Below are 25,285 nucleotides of genomic sequence, written 5' to 3'. Positions count from 1 at the left end.
AAGCAAATACCCTTGAGTGACTGGCCTCAAGTGAAGGAGATTTGAAATCTAGTAATGGTCGTTTACAAGTGAACCTGATCTCTTCCACCTGCAGGACTTAGCACTACAACTTTATTTCAACATATTTCCACGGCGGGTTAGGCTATGAACATCATGGGTAAGCCTACCCTAACCTACAGTAAACAGTGGATCTAACAACTCTGATGCAGCACGCGAACACCGATTTTTGGAAGCTGGAGGCAATCTTGACACGAGATCCTCTGCTTCAGTTGGCGCATCGGTGTATCCCTGGGAAGGTGAATTTCTTCCTCTCCAAGATCCACCGGCTCCATCAGCCGCTCCCTCACCCATGGCCCCAGATTTTCCACCTCAATTCATGGGCATCGTCCGTATGATGAACTCGAATGACCTCAGACTCAGTACTACAGACCAGCTCCCATCATTATCTCCGGACATGTGGTACGGCCCGGGACCTGCGACCCCCTCCGACTCTCCAGCCCACTTCGTTCCACAAAGCCTTCCTGGTGGCATCATCAAGCCTGCTCCGCCAAATGTGTATGACAGATGTTATCAGGGACCTGTAAACCAGGGCGTAGCAACCATGTTTGCAAACAATTCGCATTCACTGACCCCCCACAGCCTCTCATCTCATTCTACCTGCCTCAATACCGGCCCAGCAATGACCAATGGATATCCATCTTATCTCGGCTTCACGAACCATGTGCCAGCCAGTCATCCTGAGGTCAGCTATCAAGACACCCCCAACTATCTTTCGCAAGTCGGAGACATAAATGCCTTGATGAAGACGGCAAAAGCTGTCAGACGTCGGACAAAAGAGGCTGGGCCTCTCAGTGAACAAAACAAGGCGGCAAAACAGCCTAGTGTTCGGTTGGGCAAATCACCTTTGAAGAAGAGTCTAGCTCGACCGCAAAAGTCCGCCCTGAAAGCCGGTTTGGTAGCCTTGGAAACTGCAAAGAGCCATGATGGGGAGCTCAGGTGGCTGGAACCCAAGGCTCTAGATCTGCAATTTATCAATACCTGCCTCTATCTGGAAGGCTCCGAAACCCCGAAATCGAGACTGCAGCAGAATGAGGAAAAGAAGTACAATGTTGCTCCACCAGACATAAACACAGCTTTACGCGACAGCACACGAGACATTTGGGCTCAACCCAGGGATTACTATCGAAACAAAGGGAATGGCACTGTCGAAATGATGAAAAAGATCATGGCCGGATTGCCCATCAGCGAACTGCGCAGAGAGTACAATGTTCCGCGGGATGAGATGCTGCGGCGCATATCGATGCTTGCAACTATCAGTCTGGAGGCTCTTGAGACCCAGGGAATGTCCAAGGAACTCTTTCTCGAAGTCTTGGCTCAGCATGAAGAAGGCAATGGAGAGGAAATCCACGAAATTATCGAAATGATGCATCAGGATAGGGAAAACTAAGCCGGCCCCCGTTTGTGGTGTTGTTCGACTGTTGCAGAAGGCCAGCTACAGCTTGGCACAAAGAGTACAGATTACGGCGCAGTGTATGATTCAGTAAACTCGGAATGGGGGTAGTGGGATTGGCAGCCGAAATGAATGCACTGAAGATGATGCACATCAATCGGGCCAAACTACGGTAGGATCAAGTGTTGGTGTATGCTAGAAACCATATCAGAATACACTGCGCAAAACCTTGCAATGTTCTTCTGGGATTAGACAAGGCTACCTTGGCGCCAAGTAATCAGGGGGAACCCTTACGTCCGCGAATTCAAGTAGTGAGCCTTCCCACGTCCCACTTCTCCGCGGATTCTGTATCTCATAGGGTGTGGCCAAGAGGGTATCAAATGGTGTGTATGATGAGCTGAGATCCTCATGTGAGGGACATAGGCAATTTCTTCCAGGCCTTTCCGTAGATTAAGAGTTTGCATCGCCTTGTGGCTAAGAAAAGTTTTTTCATGACGCCCATGTCTGCCTGCGGCCTGGTAAAGAAAGATTGCGCCTCAACCCTCTTTCTACGATCCATTCGTTATCCCTCGCAACCCTTCATTCTTTTTGCTCAAAACAAGGAACACGACTTGTCTGTCACTCGTGGCTCGTTTACGCGCCAAGAGTCACACACAACTCGACCACAGAATCAATGCCATGGAATTGAATCACAATCAAACAAAAAAGAGGCAAAAAAGAGGCAAAAAAGAGGCAAAAAATTTGGCTGGTAGTTTCGAACAGAACATCTACACTACCTTTAGTTGCTCATCCATCCCAAATGGAATAGATGAACTGTAGGAAGGCAGCGCCCCTATCTTGCTCCATCAAGAGGCTACATCCTACCTAAAGGCCCACCAACCAGACCACAACACATTAGCCCCTGAGGAGGGGGATCTAAGAGGTGGAACTCGCTGAGCTAATGTTGGCAAACAATCGGGCCAGATTTTTCTTTCTACAGAAAAATTTGTATAGATAGTTCCTTTTCATGCGCAAATAACAGTTGATTTGTCACGGAACTGCTTGACCAAGGGCCATTGCTATCATTTGAGCATCCTTTGACTTCGGCTCTTGCTTTCAACCGCGAATATGTGAATTGACACAAACAAGAACTTAATATAGCTTCATTTGTGACTGTAAGAAAACTTCACAGTTGGGCAAAAACATCATTTAGGTATCCAATAGTGCAATGTTGTTTCAAACACCTTCAATGTTTGTCAACTCTCTTGGATTTGCAGCGAGACGTCAAAACACAAGATCTCATGTACATGGTGACGTTATTCCATATCTCCTACTTACCCAGCTAGGAATCTGTTGACTTTAATACTTCAGTACTCTAGACAACATTTCAAACCCCCTTGAAAGAAATCAGAATAACTCGTCTGAACCCTACAATCTCCTCGGAGCCTTCAGCTCTGCAAATATTGGCAGCAACAACATCACCTAACTCACAGATATGTCGGACCACCAACAAGAACTCATCGATAAACCCACCTCCAAGAAACCTACCTCCAGAAAACTGCGCCACCATGAAAATGCCTTCGGGGTCTTCAAAACAGCAGAACAGCAACACACTTGGCACAAGGATCGCGTCGTGATGGTTGAAGATGTCCTGGTCGATCTTTGCTGCTCCAAAAGCCTTATTACTATTGGCCATGAACGGGGTCGTGGTCCTCGGCTTCTCAATCAACTCATCGCACAATTCAGTCTCCATGCTATGCACTACTGCAAGTGGAAGAATGTCAACATGCCCATTGATTTTACCGATAAAGTTGCGCAACGCTACGTCGTCCTAGCTCGAGATGATTATTCGATGGAAGATGCCCGACAGCAGGTCGCAAAAGTTCAAGAAGTTATGCAGAAGTTGGCTTGCGGCGTACCGCTTCAACAAATTTTTGGAGAACAGGGAGGATCCGCAGTATCATTGAATATCCGCATCGCGATCTTTGGCATTCAAGCATTGTCCACTCTCAAGGATGTCGGTGTTGAGAAAGATGTCGTGTTGGAGGCTATTGCAAAGATGATGTCGGGAATGGATGGTGATCAAGCATGTCAAGAGGCTGTTGCGGAAAACGAAGAAAAGCTCAAGGCCAAAAAATGTGGAGCTGCTACGGACAACGCTGGTGAGTTTCTCTGGAGAATTGCACCCCTCAATACTGTAGAGTATCTCAAAATGGAAGCTAACTGACACTTCAATAGAAGGATGAAAGCAGAATGAACGACGTCATTATTGGCTAGACAGTCAAAGAAGGGTTGAGATCATTGAACAAGACATCATGAGCTTTTAGGCCGCAGTCAAATTGGATACCAGCGGCAACAACTGCAAAACTCTTCAATGGATTGTCAAGCTTGGTGGAGTAATGATGGGTCTCAGCTGGAATTGGTGTTTTCAGACTTAAAATGATGAGAAGGTTCCCCGTGTAACCTCAAAAAGTACCTTGAAATTGAGCATGAGTTCAGTTCTCACAGCCCCTTTCCCCTAATAAGCCAAAAGTCACAGGTCTTTCAAATTTCTGCTGGTTTTTTGCAGAGCCGTGAAAATAATGGACATCTATGGTGATGAGAAAGTTCAACTGAAGTGAGTCTGCAAGATATTTAGATTTACAAAGGATATAATTTAACGTGACAAAAAATCGTAGCCCCAGGGCTGAAAGTAGCTTTGACCAGGTGCGAAGAGATACTTGGGTGAATCGTAGACTGCCACTCGGATCGAATCAATCCGCTACACTCGCTGGAGCTTGATTCTGAGTGAGTGAGGCTCAACACTTTGCACCACGCCATTTCGATCAAATTCCACGTTGAAGGCGTCCGTAGCTCGATTGTCGTGAATGGCGGTGTCTGCAAAATACCAAGCATCTTTGAATTGAGGCCAGAGGTCTGGGGCATCGACGGGACGCTCAGGGAGGAAGAGAGCGCGGAATCCCTGGAACATGGCACCATTGTCCCCTTTGCGCTTCAAGTTGGCGGGATACAGACGAGCATCTCCAGCTCCAACGATGGGAGAGTTCTTGAAGTCGGTACCATTGCTGATCCATTCCGTGATTACCACACCCGGCCCTGAGTCGACTGAAAGTGTGATGGACGAGTTGAGATTGGAGCCGCTTGTCCGGAACGTCCCGGTGAAAGCTTGTCGGGCTTGTTCTTTCGCTGTAGATTCTGCGGCATTGATCTGTCACCTTTGATTAGCTGGAACTCCCCAAACCGTGCCATCATGCCAAAGGATCGAAACAAACACCGCGAAAAGAGAGGTTATGATGCTTACAAATCGGTCAGCAATGAGAGATTTTAAAGGCTGTACTTGGGCGTTTGGTACGGCGCCCGCTGCAAGAACTGTGAAACCGATATCGTGATCAGGCACTAAACAGAATGTGGTAGAGTATGCTCCCACATCGCCGCCTTTGCAATAGATATCGACAATACGTGTAGTGTTGAGGCTAGGATCGGCCGGGATCGGAAGTCTGGATATCTCCCAGGGGGCCTATGAATTCACCTTGAGCATGCCTGACGAAAGAATGTTAGATTCAGTCCACTTACACCAACATCGGTGGCCCATTGAGAAGTAGCGGAGTGAGGTTTCAACCACCGTCGTGTGAGTCCCTTAGGCAGCAAAGAGCTTTGCAAAATAGCCCTGCCCCACAGCTCCAGGTCACGAGTTGAGATGTATTGTCCACCTGCACTACATTGCGACACCGTTAGTTCTTGGCAAAACTCTCCAGCCGTACGAATAGTTCCACTTACGGCCACTGTACACCAATGCTGTGACTGAAGGTTGCAAAAGTATCATTATGGGGTATTATGGCGTCAATGTCGTCGGGCGGCGAGTCAGCGTACGCGGAACCTAGACCAAGGCGATCTCTGTAAACGGTGTTGAACCCGTCCTCGAACGAACGTCCAGTTATCTTCTCGTAGGCCATCGCTAGGAGAGGAAAGGCGATGTTTGAATACGAGGCCTTGGTGTACGTCGGGAATGCCACCGGATGCTCAATTAAGCCTTGGAGATACGCTGGCATGGCACGTTAGAAAGGGATCGTATGGCTTAGGAGGCCGAAGTCTCACTTGATCGGTCACAAGGGGAGAGAGCGTTTGAATAGTAGGCACAGTCGGGAGGGATTGCATATAGTGGAGGGGGAAATCCGAGTGAAATGGCAATAGCGGCGGATTCCTCTGGGGTGGGACCAGGCCCTCCGATACCTCCAATAGCATAATCTGCTAATCGGACTGTTTTATGTCAGCACGTTCGCCGAGAAATACCATGAAGTTCACCTACAATCACGACCGAGACCGGAAAGCTGTGAGGCGAGCGAACCGAGAGTGATTTCCTCCCAGTTCACCTGTTCTAATGGATCGTCGTAGGGCACATTGGCAAGCTCGGGCTGATGGTCCAGAATCGGTCAGCGAGCGATTTAAATGAAGTTGAAATCTTCCGTAGCCTGGGGATCTTACAATATATTTGGTGATTGGGTCATAGAACACACTGTCACCAATGTCGACCAAGAATTGATAAACGGACATCAATTTTCCAAGACTTCCCGTCCGGTAGATCGTATCATCCGTCAGTTTGCCACGAGTATATGACCCGTTCAACAACGGAGCCTCGAAATGGTACGTGAATAGTGTTTCATTACTATTGGTGGAAAACACGGATATTGAAAAGGAGGTTTCCTGAGTATCGATATCGCCATACTGAGACTTTCCAGTGGTCACAGCCTCGTCGATTTCGGCTTTTGATTGGGTGCGGGCAGCGTCAAAAGCCGGAGAGGAACCATTTGCTGGCGAAAGATATACTGGTCCTATCGTTGGCTCATCCGTGACGGGAAAGACGGGACTCGAAGCGTGGGCAGCCAAAGCCAATGTTGACAGAAGAAGCAAAGCGCGTGGGGCCATCGTGTCTGGGGTTGCTCAAATTGATAGGATCCCATTGGCAATATCCGAGAACCACGACATTCAGTTTCGAAATTTGGTTAGGGAATAGATTGAATACTTATAAACACGGCAGACTGTGTGTACCGGCATTGATCTACTAAGCAATAGCAATTCAGGCCACCCAATTTAGGAAGGAGCAAGAAGACCTGAGTATGTACCCTGGCAATATCAGAGATATCTCTTGGCCAGATACATGGGACAATCTCGCCAAAAAGAAGAGACTCGTATAAGTGTTACCATTGATTCGTCAGCAGCATGCTGCACCATACAAGCTTGTCTAGGTTGAGTAGAGCAGTGAATCCTCTAGCGTGAATTCGTTTATAAGTCTACAAGGTTCGTGGACCGGCAATGGGCTTCTGTGGAGAATGCGCGGATATCGGGGCTTGTCAGCGGTTGCTTGCGCAAGTGTGCGTGGCAAGCTTTATGCTTCAGGATGCTCAGTCTAACCATTTTGGGAGCTATCTATGCCGACTTGGGCCGTCGTTTGATGGTGCAATTGGGTGATCTTCTACCCCGGCCTTCGGATAATTTTCATTCCATACAACATCGTTGCTGGAGAGATTAAGTCTCACTCGGTCAAGGCATCCACCATCTTGCGAGGTACCGACATTGTGAGGTCTTTGACAGATCAAAATCGTCGATGTCTTAGAGGCGAGAGCTGTGGATTGATGCTCTACCTATCCCGAACACGCCTATCTTCTGCCCAAGATCGTTTGTTGGTTTGAACTGTTTCAACGTCCCCTTCCCGCAGCTACAATTGCTACATGCTCAAGAAAACACGGGCGACCACCAAACAATTGAAACTAAGAGCTTGTGATGTCTTGACACCACATTCAAGAAATCTTTGTCATTGCATTTTGGTCTCTATGTCTCTTTGAACCTGCAAACAAGGGAACAGCGGTACACCCTACCTTCCGTTGGTACGATACTCCAAACGTTGCATTTCCATCTGGGACGGGTAATATTGATCATCTCATCAACGAATGTGCAGCAATCAGAGCAATGGATTTTGCTCCGGCATCTCGCAACGATCCGAACGAATGTTACACTTATCTTCTATGTTACACTTATCTTCTCAAGCTCTCTGGAATAAAGATACCAATTTACTTCCGTGTCTCGGTGTCTATCTTCACGGCCACAACTCACTATTGTGATTTTGAGTATTAGTCCCTAATATATATATTAAATCATTCAAGGCTCAACGGCGGTAGAAATTTCTGGTACTGGGAATTTCAATGCGTCCTAGGAGAGCATCGACATTTTCTTCTCTAGGACCAACACTATGGGCCCCTTCCTCGTTAGCGCCAGCAAGGATGGAGCAAGAAACGCTTAATGATGCCTTCAACGAGACAGAGGTTAACCCTTTAGGTACGACGGAGACCTCCCCATCCTTGGAGGTAAGTCTAACAGTGTTCTTGAATGTCGATCTGATCACGACTCTGGCCGTGCCTTCCTTTCGGAGCAATCCAGACCAGCGGCAGACTCTACTCAACATACTCAACTAAAAGGACGATAAGACTCTCTTGGCACTGTGGATGTCACTGAAGCCTTGAACATCTCGGTCTTTCCTCGCCACTATCTTGGGTGCGGTAAGGCTACACCATTCCCTTGCGAAAGTAATCAAGAATTGCTGCGGGACAGCTCACTTGACACTAAATTTCAATAGGTCCGACAAAAGAGAAAACGGGAGCTCAAGAGGGCCCCGAACTGTGACCTCGACAATAACTTCGAGTTTCCGGACACAAGGACCTGAGAGCAAACGAGGTCGGTTCACGCAATTAACGAGGCAATTTGGTTGTCGAGGATCAATGTCACGCGTGGGGACATGTTGCTTGGATCCAGTATTTTCGTCATGTGGACTGCTTCGAGCATCGATTCCTCTCGACTAGCTTTTCCCCCGTCAATCCCCCTCTCCTCCTCGAACCAACCCAGTACTCAAGCAAAATCCACATGTCCCAGTATCACCAAATCTCTTTCAAGATCCCTCGACCAGGAGAAGACGTCTGCGTTGCATCCACGCATTACATCGATCGCCACCATGTCTACCTCAACACCTCGAGTCGGTCCAGCACGACCATTAGCTGAGAGAATTGGCGCCTCACGAAAACATGTTATCATGATTTATGGAATCATGCAATCAATCCTCCAGGGCAAAGATCTGACAGGACTCGCTGCGGGTCATTATATCTCCACAACGGTCGCCGTTCGACGTATTGCCATCTTTGGCAGTCGGGTCGTGCAGTTTTTGGATGACAAGATCTCAACCAAAAACCCCAACTACAAGGCGGAGTTCACGAAGAAGACTGCAGCGACATCCATTCTTAGCGATACTCAGGTCAGGAAGGTCTCGAATATTTTGCGTGACATCCTGGATCATAAAGCGAAATGGTCGATCGCGCAGATCCTGGAGTGCTATAGACTCGAAGCTGAGACACTGCACTCCTCCATTTCTGTCTTCGGTCTCCGGCTCTTGAAAGACCTCGAGAAGTGTGACACCATTGATAGAGATCTTGCATATCTCGAGATTGTCTTCGATCCAATGGCAAAGTGCTTCAATGGCATGGGAGCAGCCAAGCTCTCGCGGTGTGCTGAGGAAGAACAAGAAGACGCCCAAAAGGAGCGGCTTGAGAACCCGCTCACTGTCCACCATGTCTATCCACCAACCAAGTGGTTGGTCAGAGATGGCAAGAGTTGGTAATCAGATTGACTTCTGGTGCTTACTACTCTGACATTGGTGACGTGACCTACGCGACTGTCTCCAAATCTCCGGTCTCTTTGAGTCTGACAGTGTTTCGATGCAGCCAACCAATACAACTGGCAATACTTTATCATTTGCGATACGATGCACACACACCCAACGATCTCGACAGCTCTAGTATGTATTGAGGATGACAGGTGACTTCAGCCGAGACATGCAGCGATATTATTGGTCGCGCGGAGCTTCCTGCATTCATCAAGAATACCGGTATTGTTGTCCAGACCAGGGTCAATCTGAGTATCGATGTGTCTGAGAAGCTGGGGGGTTGGTCTCATACTCCCCCATACTTCCGCAAGGTGCATGATTGCGAAAACCCTCAACTTCTAAGAGCACCATCCGACTCTATCAACGAAATGCAATCTCAATACTATTACAATAGACGTTTAGATAGGACAGTGACAAGGTTGGCATCGTCGACTGTCCACACCTCGACAGCCCCTGGTAGCATTGAGGATGACAGGTATTGTGCATTCAGCCAATGAATTCGTGTACAAGTGGGACTCACAATAGATACAGATTTTCTCTAAAATTTCTTGAACTTGGATCCCTGCAGATGTGACTTTTGCTGTAATCCACTTCCTTTGCTTAGACTGCGGCGTCGATATCCCTAGCGCAACCCAGATAAGGCAATAGCGTATAGTCGCTTTTTACCACAGCATGGGTTTACCATCTCGCCTTCGTCTTAACACAACAGCTCTCAAATGGTATTTTGCCAAAGCCCACTGCTGTGGAGGAAGTATAAAAGCTACCCCCAACCCACTTCCCCTAGACAGATATGATCGGTGCAGGAGGGTGACCAGCAATTTGTTCAACAAGTACCAGACCATTTTGTCAGGATCTCTGGTAGGGGAGACATCGAACGAAGGCCGTGTTCAAAGGCGGACGAAGTGATCTCCAGACGTGGACTGCAAATGTGTCGCAACAAACCACGAGAGAGGTTCAACATTCAGGATGACGACCACTAGCATCTGTTAAATTGAATATCACTGTCGTTCAAAGCGGTTGAGTAGGTAGAATAGGCGCCTGAGGATTCAAGACTCCGGAGTTCGCATGAAGGAGGTAGGAAAACAAGCAAGATAAGAAGACGAGCGCCACTTTCAGAGAATAGCAGGATATGTATCATGTCATGGCACTGTTGTTGTCTGTCCACCTAAGAGCAGATGGCAAGAAGTAGGTACTCCACATCCCTTCGTCCCTTGCAGCAAGACCTCGGTCCTGCACCTTCTGAAGGCTGATTCCACGATGCAGTCCAGATCTCGCACAACTCACTAGACCCTCCACCATCCAGACCACAACATCAGGAGCCCATTTGAGCCCATTTAGCCACTCAAGTACCCTTCTGAGCCTCACCTCTCGCGCGCTCACCCGCCTCCGCTCTCACTAGTGCTCCTTTCGGTCGGAATCCGTCTAGGTTGTATGCCATGGCAACGTGAACAACCTCCCGTCCCACTCCCTTGTGCTCCATAAGCTGGAGCAGCCCGAAGTCCAGAATCGACATGTTTCGATTGAGAACCGCCATGCTCAATTTCAATTCCTCGGAGATCTGAGCCAAGGTCATGGGGTCCCAGCTGGCTTCATATGAAGATCTTTTTGGCTGCGAGGTGTTCAAGGACTTTGGCGGTTTCGGTGACCTTGAGCCTCGTAGCTTCGAATCCCGATGTGCCGAATGCCTTCTGGATATCGGGCTTGTTTGTAAGTTTGTGCACGATTTCTTGTTTTCCCACGCCCTTCTGATCTAGGAAGCGGACGGCTTGGAGACCGTATATTGCTAGTCTTCGGTTCAGGCCGTTTATTTCACATCCCATTGATTTGGCAATAGGGACCAGCGTCTTGCCAGCAGCCAATGCGTGGAGAACTGATTCGATGTCGTTGACTCGCTTCCGGGATGGAGAAATATTGGATCTCGAGTCTGAGGAATCATTGGTTGCAGTGTTCGTGCTTGGTCGGACCGGCACCTCCTTTGAGTTTTGCGCAGAGTTAGACATATTATCAATTAGTAAGAGATGACGGTTGAATACTAATAGGTGCTTGAATAATGCAAGTGCGATCAGAACAAGAGAATAAATTTGAGATAATGAAATGTATCAGAGAGAGAGAATCCCACTAGATTGGCCGGGTACGATGATTCACACCCGTGACATACATATGGTTTCACCACGCTACGAAGCAGTGGAAATCGCCACATATGCATGGCAGCGTCAATCACTATCTCCATAGCTGTCCCGCTCGTTCAATGAATAGTGAAATCCTTGTATGAATGTTACAGTGCTACATACTCAAGCCTGTCGCATGGTGCAGCTCGATCTTTTGGGGATAGTTGGGTGGCTGTTCAATTGAACTTGCAGGTTTCATTGGCTGCTCTTCGTAAGTTCTTGCGTGCATAGGCATTGTAGCTGTAACAACATGTTTGCAGGACCGAAACCCTCGATCACAGATCAAGTAACTTTAAACGAACCCTTTCACGAAGGTTCACGAGTAATCTTGCCACATCTCTTTACTCGAGTCTCTTCACATCAGGTGGGGATATGGCAGAGATAGCCAATAGGGTGGTACACAGTGAAACTACCTTGTCTTGATGCAAAAATGTGCAGGATATGATTCCCCTGCAGACAACTATATATAATAATGAGAACAGATAAACTGGGCTGGGCCGATGGATGGTAGAGGGTTATATGGATCATGGATTCATTACTTTCAATAAAGCAAGAGAACCATCTAGAAGGAAAAAAGTGGAGGCAATGTAATACGTGCGAATATGTCCAAGGATAAAGGAGGGCCGGAAGGCCAGTGTTCACTTGTCATTAATGCAGCTAGTCATAGCGTCGTAAACATTAAGCAGTCTATCCTGATTCCTTTGAAGTCACGCAGAGGCTTGATAGACGAGGTGGAGCACGTACATAAATGGGTTTTCAATCAGAGGAGGACTCAGCTTCCTTATTATCTGCTCGTAAGACTACGTTTCTTGATACGATTGATATGAGACAGGATAGTGACGCGTTGAATTTGACAAGATGTGGATGATTAGTTTCAAAGGCTATGAAAGACAGTACTGGGGCCATGAAAACTGCTGTTGAAGACACAAGCCAATGTAGCCCTTCGTGACCTTGTGTGCTGGATCTATCTGTACTCTTACATAGTGTGAGTTCCAAAATCGCTGATACCTCAACATCAAACTCTACACACATCCTTCCGGATAACCACATGCCACATTCTAATACTGCCAGAGGCTCCCTGTCAGACTCCAATTTGAAAGCCCGTTCGATCAGAAAAACTGATGGAAATCCTTCAATTTGCTCCAGCAGCAGAATACTGCGATTATGTGCGTTGCCCACGCTAGTCTCCCAAGGAAGATGTAATCAGGCGTTGTCGGAGGAGTCGTCCTTTCAATGCCTCTTTAGCTTGGAGCTCGGCGCGAATTTGGTCTCCGTCTGAACAGGCGTTTGTAAACCGCTTTGAGGATTGAAACAGCTTTCCTGACCCGAAGCTGGTGCTGACAGAAGCGCTCTAGCTGGATTTTCAACAGTGGAAGATTCACCGTCGGCTCGCCTTGTAAGTATGACGAGAGTGATGCTTGTCGAAGGGGCTTCCTTCCACCTTTGACGTAAGTCAGAATCGAACGCTGTCTCAAAGGGTTCTGTAGTCGTCGAAGCTCTCTTGCAATGGAAGCAGCTTCCACCCAATTTCTCATTTCAGTTACAAAAAGCGCCATGTGCTCAGAAAGTGAATCATCCAACCCTGCTTTTCGACAGAATGGACAGCGGTTCTGGCTGATACTTTCTTTAAACCAGTACATCAAGCATCGTACGTGAAAGTGCTGTATACGGCACGTAGAATCCAGATAGCTGCAAAGCGCAGGGAATTTATCCTCATCATCGTAAGCATCAATGGGATCATGACAAATTACACAGACAGGTGCTTGATCAGTGATACGACTCTCGATTCATTCCAAGATCGAAGTGTCGTCTTCAGCAGATTCAGGCTTGGCTCTGATCTCTGATCTTGAATGAGGCTGTGATGGGAGGGGACAGCAGTTACAGAAGCGTAGAATCGCGTAGCTAACATTGGATATGGTTGTACTGGCTGGCCGAATATATGCAGCGTCAAGCCGATTTGTTGGTGAAACAAACCGAGACAAAGCCTCACCACGCAAGACCTATGCCGTCTCAAGTTAAGATTTAGCAGATTTCGTCACAGCTCGTTTAGAGACATGAGAATATATGAGTTCCTCGACCCTAGCAGCTCTTCTCAAAGCACCTTGAATGAGGCATTGAAGAGATAGGATATCTGAATATTCCAAAGTCCATGCATCAGCTTGCAGGCTCAAACTGGCAGAGTCGTCCACGGCTTCTGAATAGGTCTCAATTATAATTGCCATCGCTGGGGCGAAAGCCTGGTCACAATTGTGGCGTAGGTCGCGTAGAGCATCTCGCTTCGTCCTTTCAGGGAGAAAGAGATGATGTTGAACAACGAGTAGGAGGTCATCGGTATAGCGGTGCAGCGCAAAGAGGAAATGACAAAATCCAGATGACTCTGAGACACCTTTATCAACCAACATGTGCGGTGCAGGCTCCCCTGACGATCGAAGTATGTCTACCTGATAGTCTATGCATTGTGAGCAATCTGAACCATCTCCATGACATCGGTGTCGCTTGATATGAACGGAGCTGTTATGGCTGTTGGTTTCAATATTGCTGGAGGCTCGCTCTGTGTAAGTGAAGCGTGCTCCATAAAAATGCTTCGCCTAAGGTCTGCTCAGCAGTGCAATGTAGTGGTAGGAGATGGGTTGACTGTGTGATAAGAAGTAGGGTAATGCTTTGAAAGGGAGTTACATGGAGAAACGTGTGCTAGTAGATAGGAAAATGGACAAGTCCATTGGGTTTGAGGCAGTCGCTGCAGCGCTTCAATTTTGCACGCTAGGTCACTGTGCTAACTAGGAGGCAGTGTGCACTGCACCTGTGATGCGGCTTCATTGTGCCAAGAACAAGGGAAAATCATAAACCATGGATGGTGAGACAACACAACGAGAGGAATAAAGAAATAGGTTAACCGGGGAGACGGGGAGACGGGGAGCGTGGACTTTAAGGGTTGCGAAGGGGGAAAGGTAGTATGAGTTCTCTTTGGACAGTCTTCAAGCAAGTCTGAATAGCTCATTCAGGCACTACACTCCTGTTGGACTGATCAACAGATTTAGCCGCATCTTTGGGTCGTTTCATAATGTTATTATCCAGGTGACGATTGTTATGATCCATGAGGCTCATTTATACTCAATAATTCGGTGTGCTTCACTCATGTTTGATCTACCGTAATTTTATAGGGTGGAGTATAAATTCAAATCAGAAAACTTCCATATCACGTGATCACATACATCATCGTGGGTGGTAAGCGATCCTACGTTCATGACTCCTATCAATCAGGCTGGAAGGATCTCCTAGTTTGATTCACTGAGGATCGGGGGTAGCTAGAGGAAGTTCGAGCAGGTTAAGTGTCAGGCTTCAGGCGACTCCAAGGATGAATCATGACTCAGCAGCGGCAGTTTTGATCCAGTTGATTGAAGAATATCACGATTACAATAGCAGCGGTATTTGCGAGTTTGCATATCCTGCTACCATTGACTTCAGCAAGCAAGTGAGTCGTGGGAGACCTTGCGTATACAACGTGCGAGAAGCGAAGGGCCGGCAAGGCGCCACCTCCCGCGAGAGGACCGCAGCAGGTGTGGCCGATAATGAGAGAATTGAAATCCTATCGTCGCCAGCATTTGCGTGGACAGCGCAGTCACTTTGTGCAAAGGTCCAGGACGAAGTAGAGGTTGCTGTCACACCAGATGGGCGAGCCGATGCTCTCTATGCTTTACCCCGGCCTCAAACTCCGAACACTGATCGACATGATGACAACCAAGGGGAAGAGGATGTCTTCGTCCAACCTTCCGCCGCTAATATGACTCTGTCCACTCTTCTGGATAGACTAATGCTGTCTTCTCCTTCGAAGACACAAGACGGCTCCAACCCGTCCACGAAAGGACCAGTCTACTATCTACAATCTCAAAACAGTAATCTCACCAGCACACCTCTCAGCCCCTTACTTGATGACCTCCCGTCCAATTTGCCTTTTGCCGCACCGGTGCTAGGTGAGCCTGATGCAATCAATATATGGATCGGAGACCACAGATCCGTGACCAGCACACACCGGGACCCGTACGAGAACCTGTATCTCGTGGTACGGGGGAGCAAGACCTTCACGCTCTACGCCCCAGTGGAAGAATTGTGTTTGCACGCGAAGATGGTACGGACAGGGCGGCTTGTTCAAGATGAGAGCGGAAATGGGGATGACAGTGGGTTCAGAATTGAGTTAGACGAGCATGTCCCTCTTTCTCCTAGGGAAAGCGATGGCAGCTCGATCAGCCAAATAAGCAAGCCAAGAGAGCAGGAAGGCTGGCTTCCTTGGATTCCCATATCTCCACTTCTGTCGCAGTCATACATTAACAACGCCTTTCCTTACTACAAATACGCACGACCAGAGACTGTTACTGTGGAAGCGGGCCAGATACTCTACTTACCATCAGGTTGGTTCCACCATGTGACACAACAGTGTGGCTCCTGGGATGATGGGACCAGCGCACCCTGTATAGCGGTAAATTACTGGTTCGATATGGATTACGGAGGGGAGAAGTTCGTTATGAGGCAGGCGGTTGGGAAGCTGGTCGAAGCAATCCGCAATGGGGAGATGGTTCAGGGTGAGAGCTAAGGAGCAGAAAAAGGTGGTGGAAGGGCGTATGTTGGAGCCAGTGGCCTTTAGCAGATAAGAGTTCTGACTCGAAGTCTTCGTAGAGCATTGGCACACACACGCGATATCATGTAGTCTTGATATTGTCTATTCTAGTTCTTTTGTCAAACCGAATCATATCGGACTGTCAGATCTCCGGTACTGACGTATTTTAAGGATCGACTCGCCATAATCATCAGAATGCGGCATTTTGCTGATTCTTTTCAAGTATCTGGACAAGCATTGGGCAAAAGCATGATTCATCAATCATGCCACAGTCATCGTTCTTTCGTATCATGCCAATTGTCATATTCGTATGGGTGCGAAAAGAGTACGGTAGCGCCACCAGCATCTAGGAACGAGCCTCGATCTTCTTGAGGAGTTCGGGGAACTCTTTCCAGTCGTACATGATCTCGTCAGCTTTGCACTGCTCGCGGAGCAATGTAGCCATCTGGTCCATCTTCTCCTTGCCTTCCTCGATGCCATAGACACCAACGTAGCCAATGAGGGGAATGCCGGCACGCATAGCAGCAGTGGCACCACTCTTGCTGTCTTCAACGGTAACAGCTTCCGAAGGCTTGATACCGAGCTGCTCGCAAGCATAGAGATAGATCTTGGGGTCAGGCTTGGAAGAAGGAGGATTGAGCGAGGTTGCAGCGCTGTAGACATGCTCATTTGGGAAATAGCCGGCGATGTCGGTCTTGATGAGGGATGCCACAACGCGGGGTTTGGCCGAGGTCGACACAACAGACATAGGGTAGCCTTGTTCCTTGAGACTCTTGAGAATCTCAGGTACACCGGGGCAAGGGGTAGCCTTCTCGCTGAGCTTCTGGGTGACACGGCCTAGCTCCTGGGCAACATAGTCTTCGAGCTCATCTGGCTTCAGGGTGAAATTGTGCTTCTTTTGTAGACCGATGAGCATGCCACGGAAGTTCTGGCCGACGAAGTCTTCAAGCAAGCTGTCGACAGTGTAGCGGTCGGAGAGACCCTGCTTCTCGAGGATTTCGTTGGTAAGGTCGGCACAGGCTTCGAAGGCGAGACGCTCAGAAAGGACAAGGGTGTTGTCACAGTCTAGGAGGATGTACTTGACCTGAGGACAGAGAGTTAGCTGTAGCTGAGATCATTGCAGTACGAGGGTTAGAAGGGGCGGTCAAGCGGGTGGTATTGGCAGGTGAGACAACAAGACGGAGGGGTAGATTGAGACTTACTTTAGGCATGATGATGGATTGACGGACGATTAAGTGAGAGACAAGAGATCTATGGTTGTGACGAAGAGAAGCGGAAGGGGTATTGAAGAAGAATTTCGATTAAATGGAAAAGAAAACTTGAAGAAGATAACAGTTGTTGTTTTTTTTCTAGGAAGGAGAAGCTTACAAGATGCGTTGGATGGGCAGGTGCAAGTGTGGGGGAACTAGATACAACGATTGACAACAAAAAGGATGGAAGGAGCAAGAGACGCCCTCGCGACCTCATTCGATGGATACGTCATGCATGCTCCCGCTGCCACGGCGCCACCTTCCCAAGCTCCCATTCGGCCCAGTAGTGCCCACTGCCCACTGCCTACTGCCTATTGCCACATACTCGCTAGATCGTGCCTGCCTTGAGCGTCCTTCTCAACTGCTCCTCCCAACGTTTGTTCTGCTGCCACGTGATGATAAGGCGGTGAGCGTCGATATCAAATCCTCGTATACCAGGGAAGCAGAGAACCTGACGTGTTGTGTTTACCTGCACTTTTAGACGAGCGACAGCTGACAACCTGCCCTTGCTCGCTATTATTACTCCTCTAGTACTTCACGCTTTTGTTTTCGGATGACTTCCGACTGGGTTCTTATGCCGCATTGGTAGGACCAAGGGGCTGTGCTTGGCCAGCTTCTTCCTTTCCCTTGCATCGAAGAAGTGCTTCGGATCTTCTTATCGGTCTGCCTAGCTCGATGGCTTGGTCATGTGGTATCAATCAAGCTGCTGACCGCCCCAAGCTATGTACCAAGAGGGCTACCCTATACCAAGGGATGTCTCTTGCACAGAAAATGCGAACGGTCCGGCTGCTCAGGTGAGAAGTTTAGCTCTTTCGGTACCTGCCTTAGACAATAGTCTGGTTCCTGGATCAATGGTAGGCTTTGCGCCATGGGGGCCATTTCCAACGGCCTGGCATCGAGTCGTTCCCACAGACCTTACCACCAATTGATGCTAGGAGTTGTAAATTTGCTTGCCCGACCTCAGGTTCTCAATAACCTCGCCTGTTACCTCTGCTAGCACCTCGATATCCGCCGCCGTCTGGAAGTCGTTCACCCCGCCTCCATTCACCGCTAGGTATGCTCCCGGACCCACCGAAGTCGTTGGACCTGGGAGCACTTCCATTGTGGGTGCCTCGTCCACTTTGTCCGCCATACCCACCACCTCTAACGCGACCATATCCATTTTCTCTTGCCCCTCGCGGACCAGTAGCGCTCCGGCCAACGACAGTTCCGTCGCCTAGCGGAGGAAAGACCGCACAGTCGATGAAGTCTCCAATCACAAACTTGACATCTTCTAGTGTCTTGTCTGCATCGTCCCCTTCAAGCCGTATAGTGGCATTGCCATCTCCATTGGAGTACTCGGGTGCCGACACCACCACACTACCCATATCTTTCGTCGAGTATCTCCCTCTGCCTTCAGTCTCAAGTCGACCACCTCCTCCCCGTGGGGCATATACGTCAGGGTACACCAGTCGGAAACTCAGCCTCGTTCCGACACTGGGCTCTGGTAAAATCTGGGGGAGTGCCTGTGTCAATAATTGCGCCAGCTCTTTGAGAGTACAGCTCATCCACGTGTATATTTGTAGGTGTGCTGGTAGGTGAGGTCGAGGATTTGCAGGTGTGGGTAAAGGGAATTCGGTCAAGTTATGAAAGCCTGCCGATCGGTAGCAAAAGTTCAGGAGGAATGGCGTCGTAGATTGACGATCAATAGTGGCCTTTGGCGCCGGTGATGGGGGACGCGACATCTTGTGTTCAAACGCACTCTCTGCAAGCATCAGGTATAGATTTTCAGCTCTCGAGGGATAAAAGCATTGGCAACTCTCTGTCAATTCAACTAAGGAGAGCCAGCCTCTGATGATTTTGGCATGAAGAACAGTAACAACTGTAAGAGGATGGGTAAGCGTTCACAGGTACCAAGAGGCTGATCCAGCCAAATCGGGGAGCATCTTCGGAATTCTTGTCAATATGTTTCTTTATTGGCGGATACTTGGCTTGGTGACATATGCAATGGGTGGGATGGGATACGGAGAATTACTTCTGATCCTACCGCATATTGTGGGTGTAGCTTTGCTTCGCCCTATGTTGCTCGGCTTCGCTTTCTTAGACCTTTTCCAAATTTCCCCTCACGAGTGGAGGCGGGCTAAGACGTAATTAGCCGACTATAAACAAAATCACGCGGTGCGACGCGTCGCGTCACGCCTTTGGGAAAGCAGATCTCACAATGTTGGCGGGAAAAATCAACCGTTGGGATCCGAAATAAATGTTGGCGTTATACATCAAGTCTACTACATTGTTCCCGTATTAAAACTTCAGAAAGTGTTGGATTATCTGTTCAAATCCTATTGAACCTTTGGTAACAGAACATCCTCATAGTTCTGCAATTTCAATGGATCTTGGATCACCAATTTATGAGCTCCCTGCCATCAAGAGGGTAGTCTCTGGCCGTCATTATGCCTGTGCACCTCGCCCAACTTATCCGCCAAATTCCGTTCAGGAGCTGCTATTTTGGGACCTGAGCAATGACGACAGCTGGTTCGAACCAGATTTATCTCGATATCTTCCCTCGCTCAAGCCAAAATTGGGAAAATTTGGAGTTGGTAGGCCAAGCATTATTAGAAAGCCGCTCAAATGGTGGAAGGCTCAGTGTGGATTCCGCGGTCTCTCTACAAGTGGATCGTTGGTACACTTGCAGAACCGTATCAGAGCGCTCGGTGGGCAGGAGATGTGTCCTCTCCTTGCAGCCGCTTGCGCGGAGATGGAGGAAGACTACTTGACTCGGAATAAGGATGCAATTGACAAGAAATGGAATCTGGCCGACGACAATGAGAAAGCCAAACTATGGCCACAGAGGTTCCTTTATGAATCCTTCCTCGTACCTCCTGCACAGGAGCAAGTTCTTGTTGTTGAAGTGGATGATTGGCCGTATAGGTTTGAGAAGATATGTGGGCAGATGAACATACCATGTGAGTCGCGGATCGTGCCGTTTAGCGATTCGATGGGCCTTCGTAAGATTGCAGTCGGACTTGACGCCGAAGCTGTTCGCTCCAGATACGCTGAACTCGATCGCGAGGCAAAACGTTTGATTTTGCGTTGGAGACAAGAAAAAGAGGAACGACACAAGAAAGCCGACGAGCCCTTTTTCGAAAAACTCGATCTGGCTAGAACGAAGACTGAAGAAATACAGGGAGAATGGGATGTTGGCGGAAAGTGGATCATCAATTGCCCATACATGGAAGAGTCATGGGGATCTGAAGGCCAGAAATGCTCTATAGAGTTCGAATACACCAGGCCGGATGCATTCGGTTTGGGACAGCTGTACGGCAGCTTTGATTTCATCGCCCTGGCAGGCATCATGCGGATCGTCGACCCCAATTGCCAATCGAGGGAAAATCTCGATGGCAGCTCAGAACGAGAGATCCTTTCAACTGAGGCCAAAGAGAAAAGAGAGGAGGAGCAGGAGGGGAGCGCAGACAGTGATGACAAAGAGAAGGCTGACGAGGCTCAAGTGCAGGCAGAAGGAGAAGCGATAGACCCAGACCAATTCATAATCCCATGCACATCGCTACCGTCCGCCAAGAGCCGCAAATTTGGGTTTCGCTGGAGAGGAAATGAAACAGGCGAAGGAGAAATTCAAGGTGGCTCCGAAGAGGACCTGTGCTCGATCACATTTGAAAACCCCAATGCATTGTCCGGCATCTTCATCAGTGACTTGACTGGCGAGCAGAAGTTTCAAGGGTTTCGCGAAGGATTCGACGTTGAAGCGACAGCTGTAAACCGGAAGCGCCCGTACGGTGCAGATCCAAGCAGCCTTGATTTCAGCGATGACATCCACAAACTTATCTGGTTTGAAGGGTGGCCCGAAAAATGAGAAATCTTGGATGAAGAGAGAAACTCGCATGAGGCTGCGGTTGATGACCTCTTGGATGACCTGCTTCCCGGAACTCTCGGATGAGGACACCCTTTAAGATGGTCTTGAAACATCTTCCTTATGATGATGAGGAACAACAGTCCCTACCACCGCCGCTCACAAGCCAGTTAGCTCCACAATGGTCAAAGTTTTCCCCCTATCACAATGACCACTTTTATAAATTTATCTGTGTTGACGGTAGAATCAAGGTCGATGCGTACTGGGCCTCCATTAGGGATCTTTGAATCTTCACGGACGTTTACAAGTATTACTAGCTGTTAAAAAGCAAATCACGATGACGCAGCGGACGCATGCTGTCGAGCAAGTCGGTTGAGATCACTCTTACGGCTTCAAGATTCTTGTTTTTCGTCTCTTGCGCAGAGCTAACGGGTTCTCTTGAATCGGTGTAACGGCGAGTTTCCGTCGTTGCAGTAAGAAATCCAAATTCAATTTCTAGTACGTGCCTAGGTAAAAGGAGGTCCCAACCGTGGCAATGAGCGATACAATACTAAGCCGTACCATGTTCCCAGCAGCGCCGCTGTTGCTTGCTGAGGACGAAGCTGCCCCCCCTCCCCCTGATGTACCAGTTGAGTTGCCATTAGAGCTGGTAGTTTTATCGTTCTGTGGAGGAAGCACAGGGAGACCACCTGGGCTAGTGATGATCTCAGTGTCGGTGACTGTTGCATTTCCAAGCGCGAGTGCCTGGAGCTGCTCCTCGGTACATGTGCCCGCCGGAGCCCAGAGGTTGCACATATTCTCTGGCGGAGGAGGTAACGTATCGGTCCAGCCCCAGCTGTCGGTTGGTCCGTCAGTCACATATGTCGGGTTTTTGGTCAAATCCTCTTTGCCGGTGGCGACGTCGTTATTGAACATTGTCCGATTGAAGATCGAATGGATTGTTTCTGGCTGGAAGAAGGCCGGAGCGTGGCCGGCTTGGAAGACGCGCGCGAAGGAGAAGCGCCCTGCTTGCTTAACCACACCCCCTTCATAGCTAGAATTTGTGGCGATCGGCACATACCCAGAGGACCGGAAGGTCTCGGATCCGTTGTACTTGGCTGCCAAAGCGATGGCTTCACCTCCGATCCCTAAGGTACATGAGTCAGAGAAAGGGAGGGAAGCTTGAGAGAGGTTCAATACTTACAATTGCAGACGTAATCTCTGTCACCATGTACAAGGGCCACCTTCACCCCACCATCTAAAAGATACTCGATGTTTGAGATGTTTTGCCTGGCGCTATCACCAAGGGCGAGGTAGGAGTTTGTGACCGCGTCGGGTGCCCAGTTGAAATTGACAGCAGCACCGAGGTCGTTTTGGACCCATTCCTGGTTGAAGAAGCCCGCTGCAAACATGTGTGGCTCTGGATCCGCCAGCGGATGGGAAATGTCGAAGGAAGCTCTCTGTGACAAGATTTGGCACGTTCAGCAATTCACTCTAGTGCGAACGCAAACCCATGAGGACAAGTGATACTTACACCAGTCACAGCCATGAAAGCTATTTCTACTTCCGTGAGACAATTCTGCGTTAGAGCGAAACCGCAAAAATCGTTTACGGTCTGATTAAGACCCATGACCGCAGGGTCGCCTTCGTACCCGAGCTGTTGACAGCGTTCGAGGGCTTGCAGACAGCCACCGTCTTTCGTCAGATTGTTCTTTGAACTTTCATAGACCTCTTGTGGAAGCAGCTTAACTCCATAGGTGTTGTTGTTGGCCATCTCAGGATATGAGAACATTGAGATGGATAAGTCGACACACCCGTTCAGCAGGCCAAGAGTATCAACTTGAATGTGGTGGTATCGTTTGCTGTCACGCCCGCCAGCCTGGAGAGCCTCGTTCTGTCTTTGGATTTCTGCGAGCGTTGCGGGCGCGGAATATCCGCCATACTACGTCGGAAGGGGGTTAGCCACAGGAATCTGCTTTGCTGTCGCCATATAACGGCGCTTCATCTTCAACTTACAGAGTTACCCCATGCGCTTATTGGCTTGTCCTGTAACCCAGGTAGATCTGCAGTCAAGGCCTGCACAACTTCATACATGACCTTTGCCGAATTCTGAGTTGTGTGGGCGATTCTTTCAATCTGCTGGGTTCCCCACTTGCCTGGCCAAAAAGTAGCGTTGGCCTCTCCAGGTCCTGGGATTATAGCTCCACTAATAACATCGTAGTGACCCTCTGTGATCTCGTCGTAAGAGTAACCGGCGAAGTTAGGCTGATCAATGTACAGCATGTTGACATGGTTGTTGTAGCTCCAAGGGTTCAGGGATGTGCTGTTCGAATCTGGGTTGACAATACACGGGCCAGAATCTGTTGCCGCCGTGAAGACTGACGATTCGCCAGGACCACCTGCGAGATAGAGTGAAAGAGGTGCGTTCTTGGGGTTGTTTCGTGCCGGAAAGTACCAGAAGAAGGTTGACAGGTTCCAAGCGCTCGCCGATGCATCCTCACTTGATTGGTAAAAGGGAAATAGACTGCTCGGCATGCGCACGTAGCCTGCTTGCGCTTCAACTCCATCTGTCGTCTCGCAGACGCTAGTCTTGTCGTGAAGTCAGCAATGGCAATTTCTAGCGTATCTACAAGATGTTCCATCCTGCAATGGCTGGGTATAGACGTACCCTCTTATATGAAAGGCTCACTCCCTGCCCAATAGACGACTCTATTGTGATGACATCGTCACGGGATACGAGGGAAGAGCGCAACACCGCCTCCGTGGTAGAAAGAAATAGAGCTGAAGCTGGAAGTAGCCCGCGCATGGCTGTCGACAGAATGAGACGATAAGGGATCCTCTATGAAGACACAAGTAAACAAATGTGAACGAGATCAAGCCGCAAAGAACGGAATGGCAAGCGAATGATCAGGATAGAAGGATGGGACTTTTGACCCACGCGAGCACGTCGCACTTTTTGTATTCAATACCACGTGGAATCGCCGACGTCAGCTTCGGCCACACGATTAGACGGTAGGAATGATTCGAAATCTACTACGTAGTCGTGGATCTCTGTATTACTTTGGCAGCCGAAAACAAGGTTTCGACCTTAAGAGGGGCCTATTGAAATTGCGAATGAGCGACAATTTGGTCATGTCTATCACCGGATTAGCCTAATGTGGTAACAGCTCGAACACAGCACACGGACAAGGCTGTATAAAGAAAAGTTTCAACGTTTGGGCCTTAAATAATTTGGGGACAGTCTCCTCATGTGTGTAAACTGATTGGTTGATCTTGCACTCAGCCTCGCTTGTTGTATTCTCAATCACCTAAACAGGTTAGAGTTTACGAGCTGCACGCCTTGTGAGGATCTGTCCAGGGGCTGCTGCATGATCTAGCTTTGTGTTCTAAAAATGCGATATCCTGGCTCCTCGTAAACGCTACCGCCAAAAAAAAAAAAGGCAAAGGCATGGTAGTTTGCTATATGTCATCTGTGTCTGCCTTTTCATTTATTGGACGGTGGATAACTTGAGAGGCTTGAGGGTTCAAGCTTTAGAGGGCGGTTTGAGGCCCCCGTTCATCTTCGAGCCTGAATTTGTTCAACTGTAATTTTAGTCTAAAGTAATTTCCGCTCGGTTTCGGTTCTCATTCAGTCCTGACCTCCCTCCAACAAGACAAGTGTTTATTTCACTAGGAAGATCCCGTTAAAAAAGCGGAATTCGGAAGCTGGGTCTCGCCCGGAGGACAGCCAACGAGCAACACCTCTGCCTATATACTCTGAAACACACAGAGTATGAGACAGTATCAGGCGTATCTGAGGTGGATCCATAACCGATGCATTCGAATAGGCGAACGCCTTTTCGGATTGACCTTTGCAATTCTTGCCGGTAAGTTTGTGCACCTTCCAACACTCTTCCCTTGCCCTGGTACTTAGATAGTAAAGTCGACTCAGAATCCGCTCAAATACACTACTGTGGCATTGATGTACCTGTAGTATCTAGCAGAGGAGTAGCGACTACCCACAGTCAAATCAACTTGGGCTCTGAAATAGGGTGTATCCAGAAGGAAGGTTTGACCATGCGCTCTTGGCGCTCGTAAGATCTAGCCAAATCTGACCGGCTTAAGGGTTGAAACAGTATACAAGTCTGACGCGTGTCCACTGTATGATATGTCCTTACATTCTGGCTTCGAGAAACTGACTGGTCATTCGCACCGTAATACGAAGTATCGAAGGGTGAATTAGGCGAAGTGCCTTCACACTCGGCGTACGTGGACCAGACGAAGCTAAAAAGAACGACGTTGCCTACCGATCGCAATAC

At 48.7% G+C, this 25,285-nt stretch overlaps 6 protein-coding genes across 6 annotated transcripts; 2 read left to right on the top strand and 4 right to left on the bottom strand.

Annotated features, from left to right (window-relative positions):
* Positions 1 to 4,190: 4,190 nt before the first annotated feature.
* Positions 4,191 to 6,352, bottom strand: A1O9_06832 (uncharacterized protein; the record flags this gene model as incomplete). Its single annotated transcript, XM_013403779.1, has 7 exons — positions 4,191 to 4,637; positions 4,731 to 4,946; positions 5,003 to 5,144; positions 5,207 to 5,471; positions 5,525 to 5,659; positions 5,736 to 5,841; positions 5,912 to 6,352. The coding sequence occupies 7 exons, from the start codon at positions 6,350 to 6,352 to the stop codon at positions 4,191 to 4,193; spliced, it is 1,752 nt and encodes a 583-aa protein (XP_013259233.1).
* Positions 6,353 to 14,657: 8,305 nt separating this feature from the next.
* On the top strand, positions 14,658 to 15,890 carry A1O9_06831 (uncharacterized protein; the record flags this gene model as incomplete). The annotated part of the gene is made up of 1 exon (XM_013403778.1): positions 14,658 to 15,890. One exon carries the CDS (start codon positions 14,658 to 14,660, stop codon positions 15,888 to 15,890), a length of 1,233 nt encoding a protein of 410 aa, XP_013259232.1.
* A 370-nt stretch (positions 15,891 to 16,260) lies between these two features.
* Positions 16,261 to 17,125, bottom strand: A1O9_06830 (phosphoglycolate phosphatase; the record flags this gene model as incomplete). The annotated part of the gene is made up of 2 exons (XM_013403777.1): positions 16,261 to 16,998; positions 17,117 to 17,125. The coding sequence occupies 2 exons, from the start codon at positions 17,123 to 17,125 to the stop codon at positions 16,261 to 16,263; spliced, it is 747 nt and encodes a 248-aa protein (XP_013259231.1).
* A 1,007-nt stretch (positions 17,126 to 18,132) lies between these two features.
* A1O9_06829 (uncharacterized protein) lies at positions 18,133 to 18,888 on the bottom strand (the record flags this gene model as incomplete). Its single annotated transcript, XM_013403776.1, has 1 exon — positions 18,133 to 18,888. One exon carries the CDS (start codon positions 18,886 to 18,888, stop codon positions 18,133 to 18,135), a length of 756 nt encoding a protein of 251 aa, XP_013259230.1.
* Positions 18,889 to 19,529: 641 nt separating this feature from the next.
* Positions 19,530 to 21,011, top strand: A1O9_06828 (uncharacterized protein; the record flags this gene model as incomplete). The annotated part of the gene is made up of 1 exon (XM_013403775.1): positions 19,530 to 21,011. The coding sequence occupies one exon, from the start codon at positions 19,530 to 19,532 to the stop codon at positions 21,009 to 21,011; it is 1,482 nt and encodes a 493-aa protein (XP_013259229.1).
* Positions 21,012 to 21,503: 492 nt separating this feature from the next.
* A1O9_06827 (uncharacterized protein) lies at positions 21,504 to 23,522 on the bottom strand (the record flags this gene model as incomplete). The annotated part of the gene is made up of 4 exons (XM_013403774.1): positions 21,504 to 22,135; positions 22,192 to 22,447; positions 22,522 to 22,929; positions 23,004 to 23,522. 4 exons carry the CDS (start codon positions 23,520 to 23,522, stop codon positions 21,504 to 21,506), a joined length of 1,815 nt encoding a protein of 604 aa, XP_013259228.1.
* Between the last annotated feature and the right edge of the window lie 1,763 nt (positions 23,523 to 25,285).

Source organism: Exophiala aquamarina, assembly GCF_000709125.1.
Source record: "Exophiala aquamarina CBS 119918 chromosome Unknown aczIA-supercont1.5, whole genome shotgun sequence".
NCBI classification, from domain to species: Eukaryota; Fungi; Ascomycota; class Eurotiomycetes; order Chaetothyriales; family Herpotrichiellaceae; genus Exophiala; species Exophiala aquamarina.
This window is presented reverse-complemented; position numbering and strand designations above follow the sequence as displayed.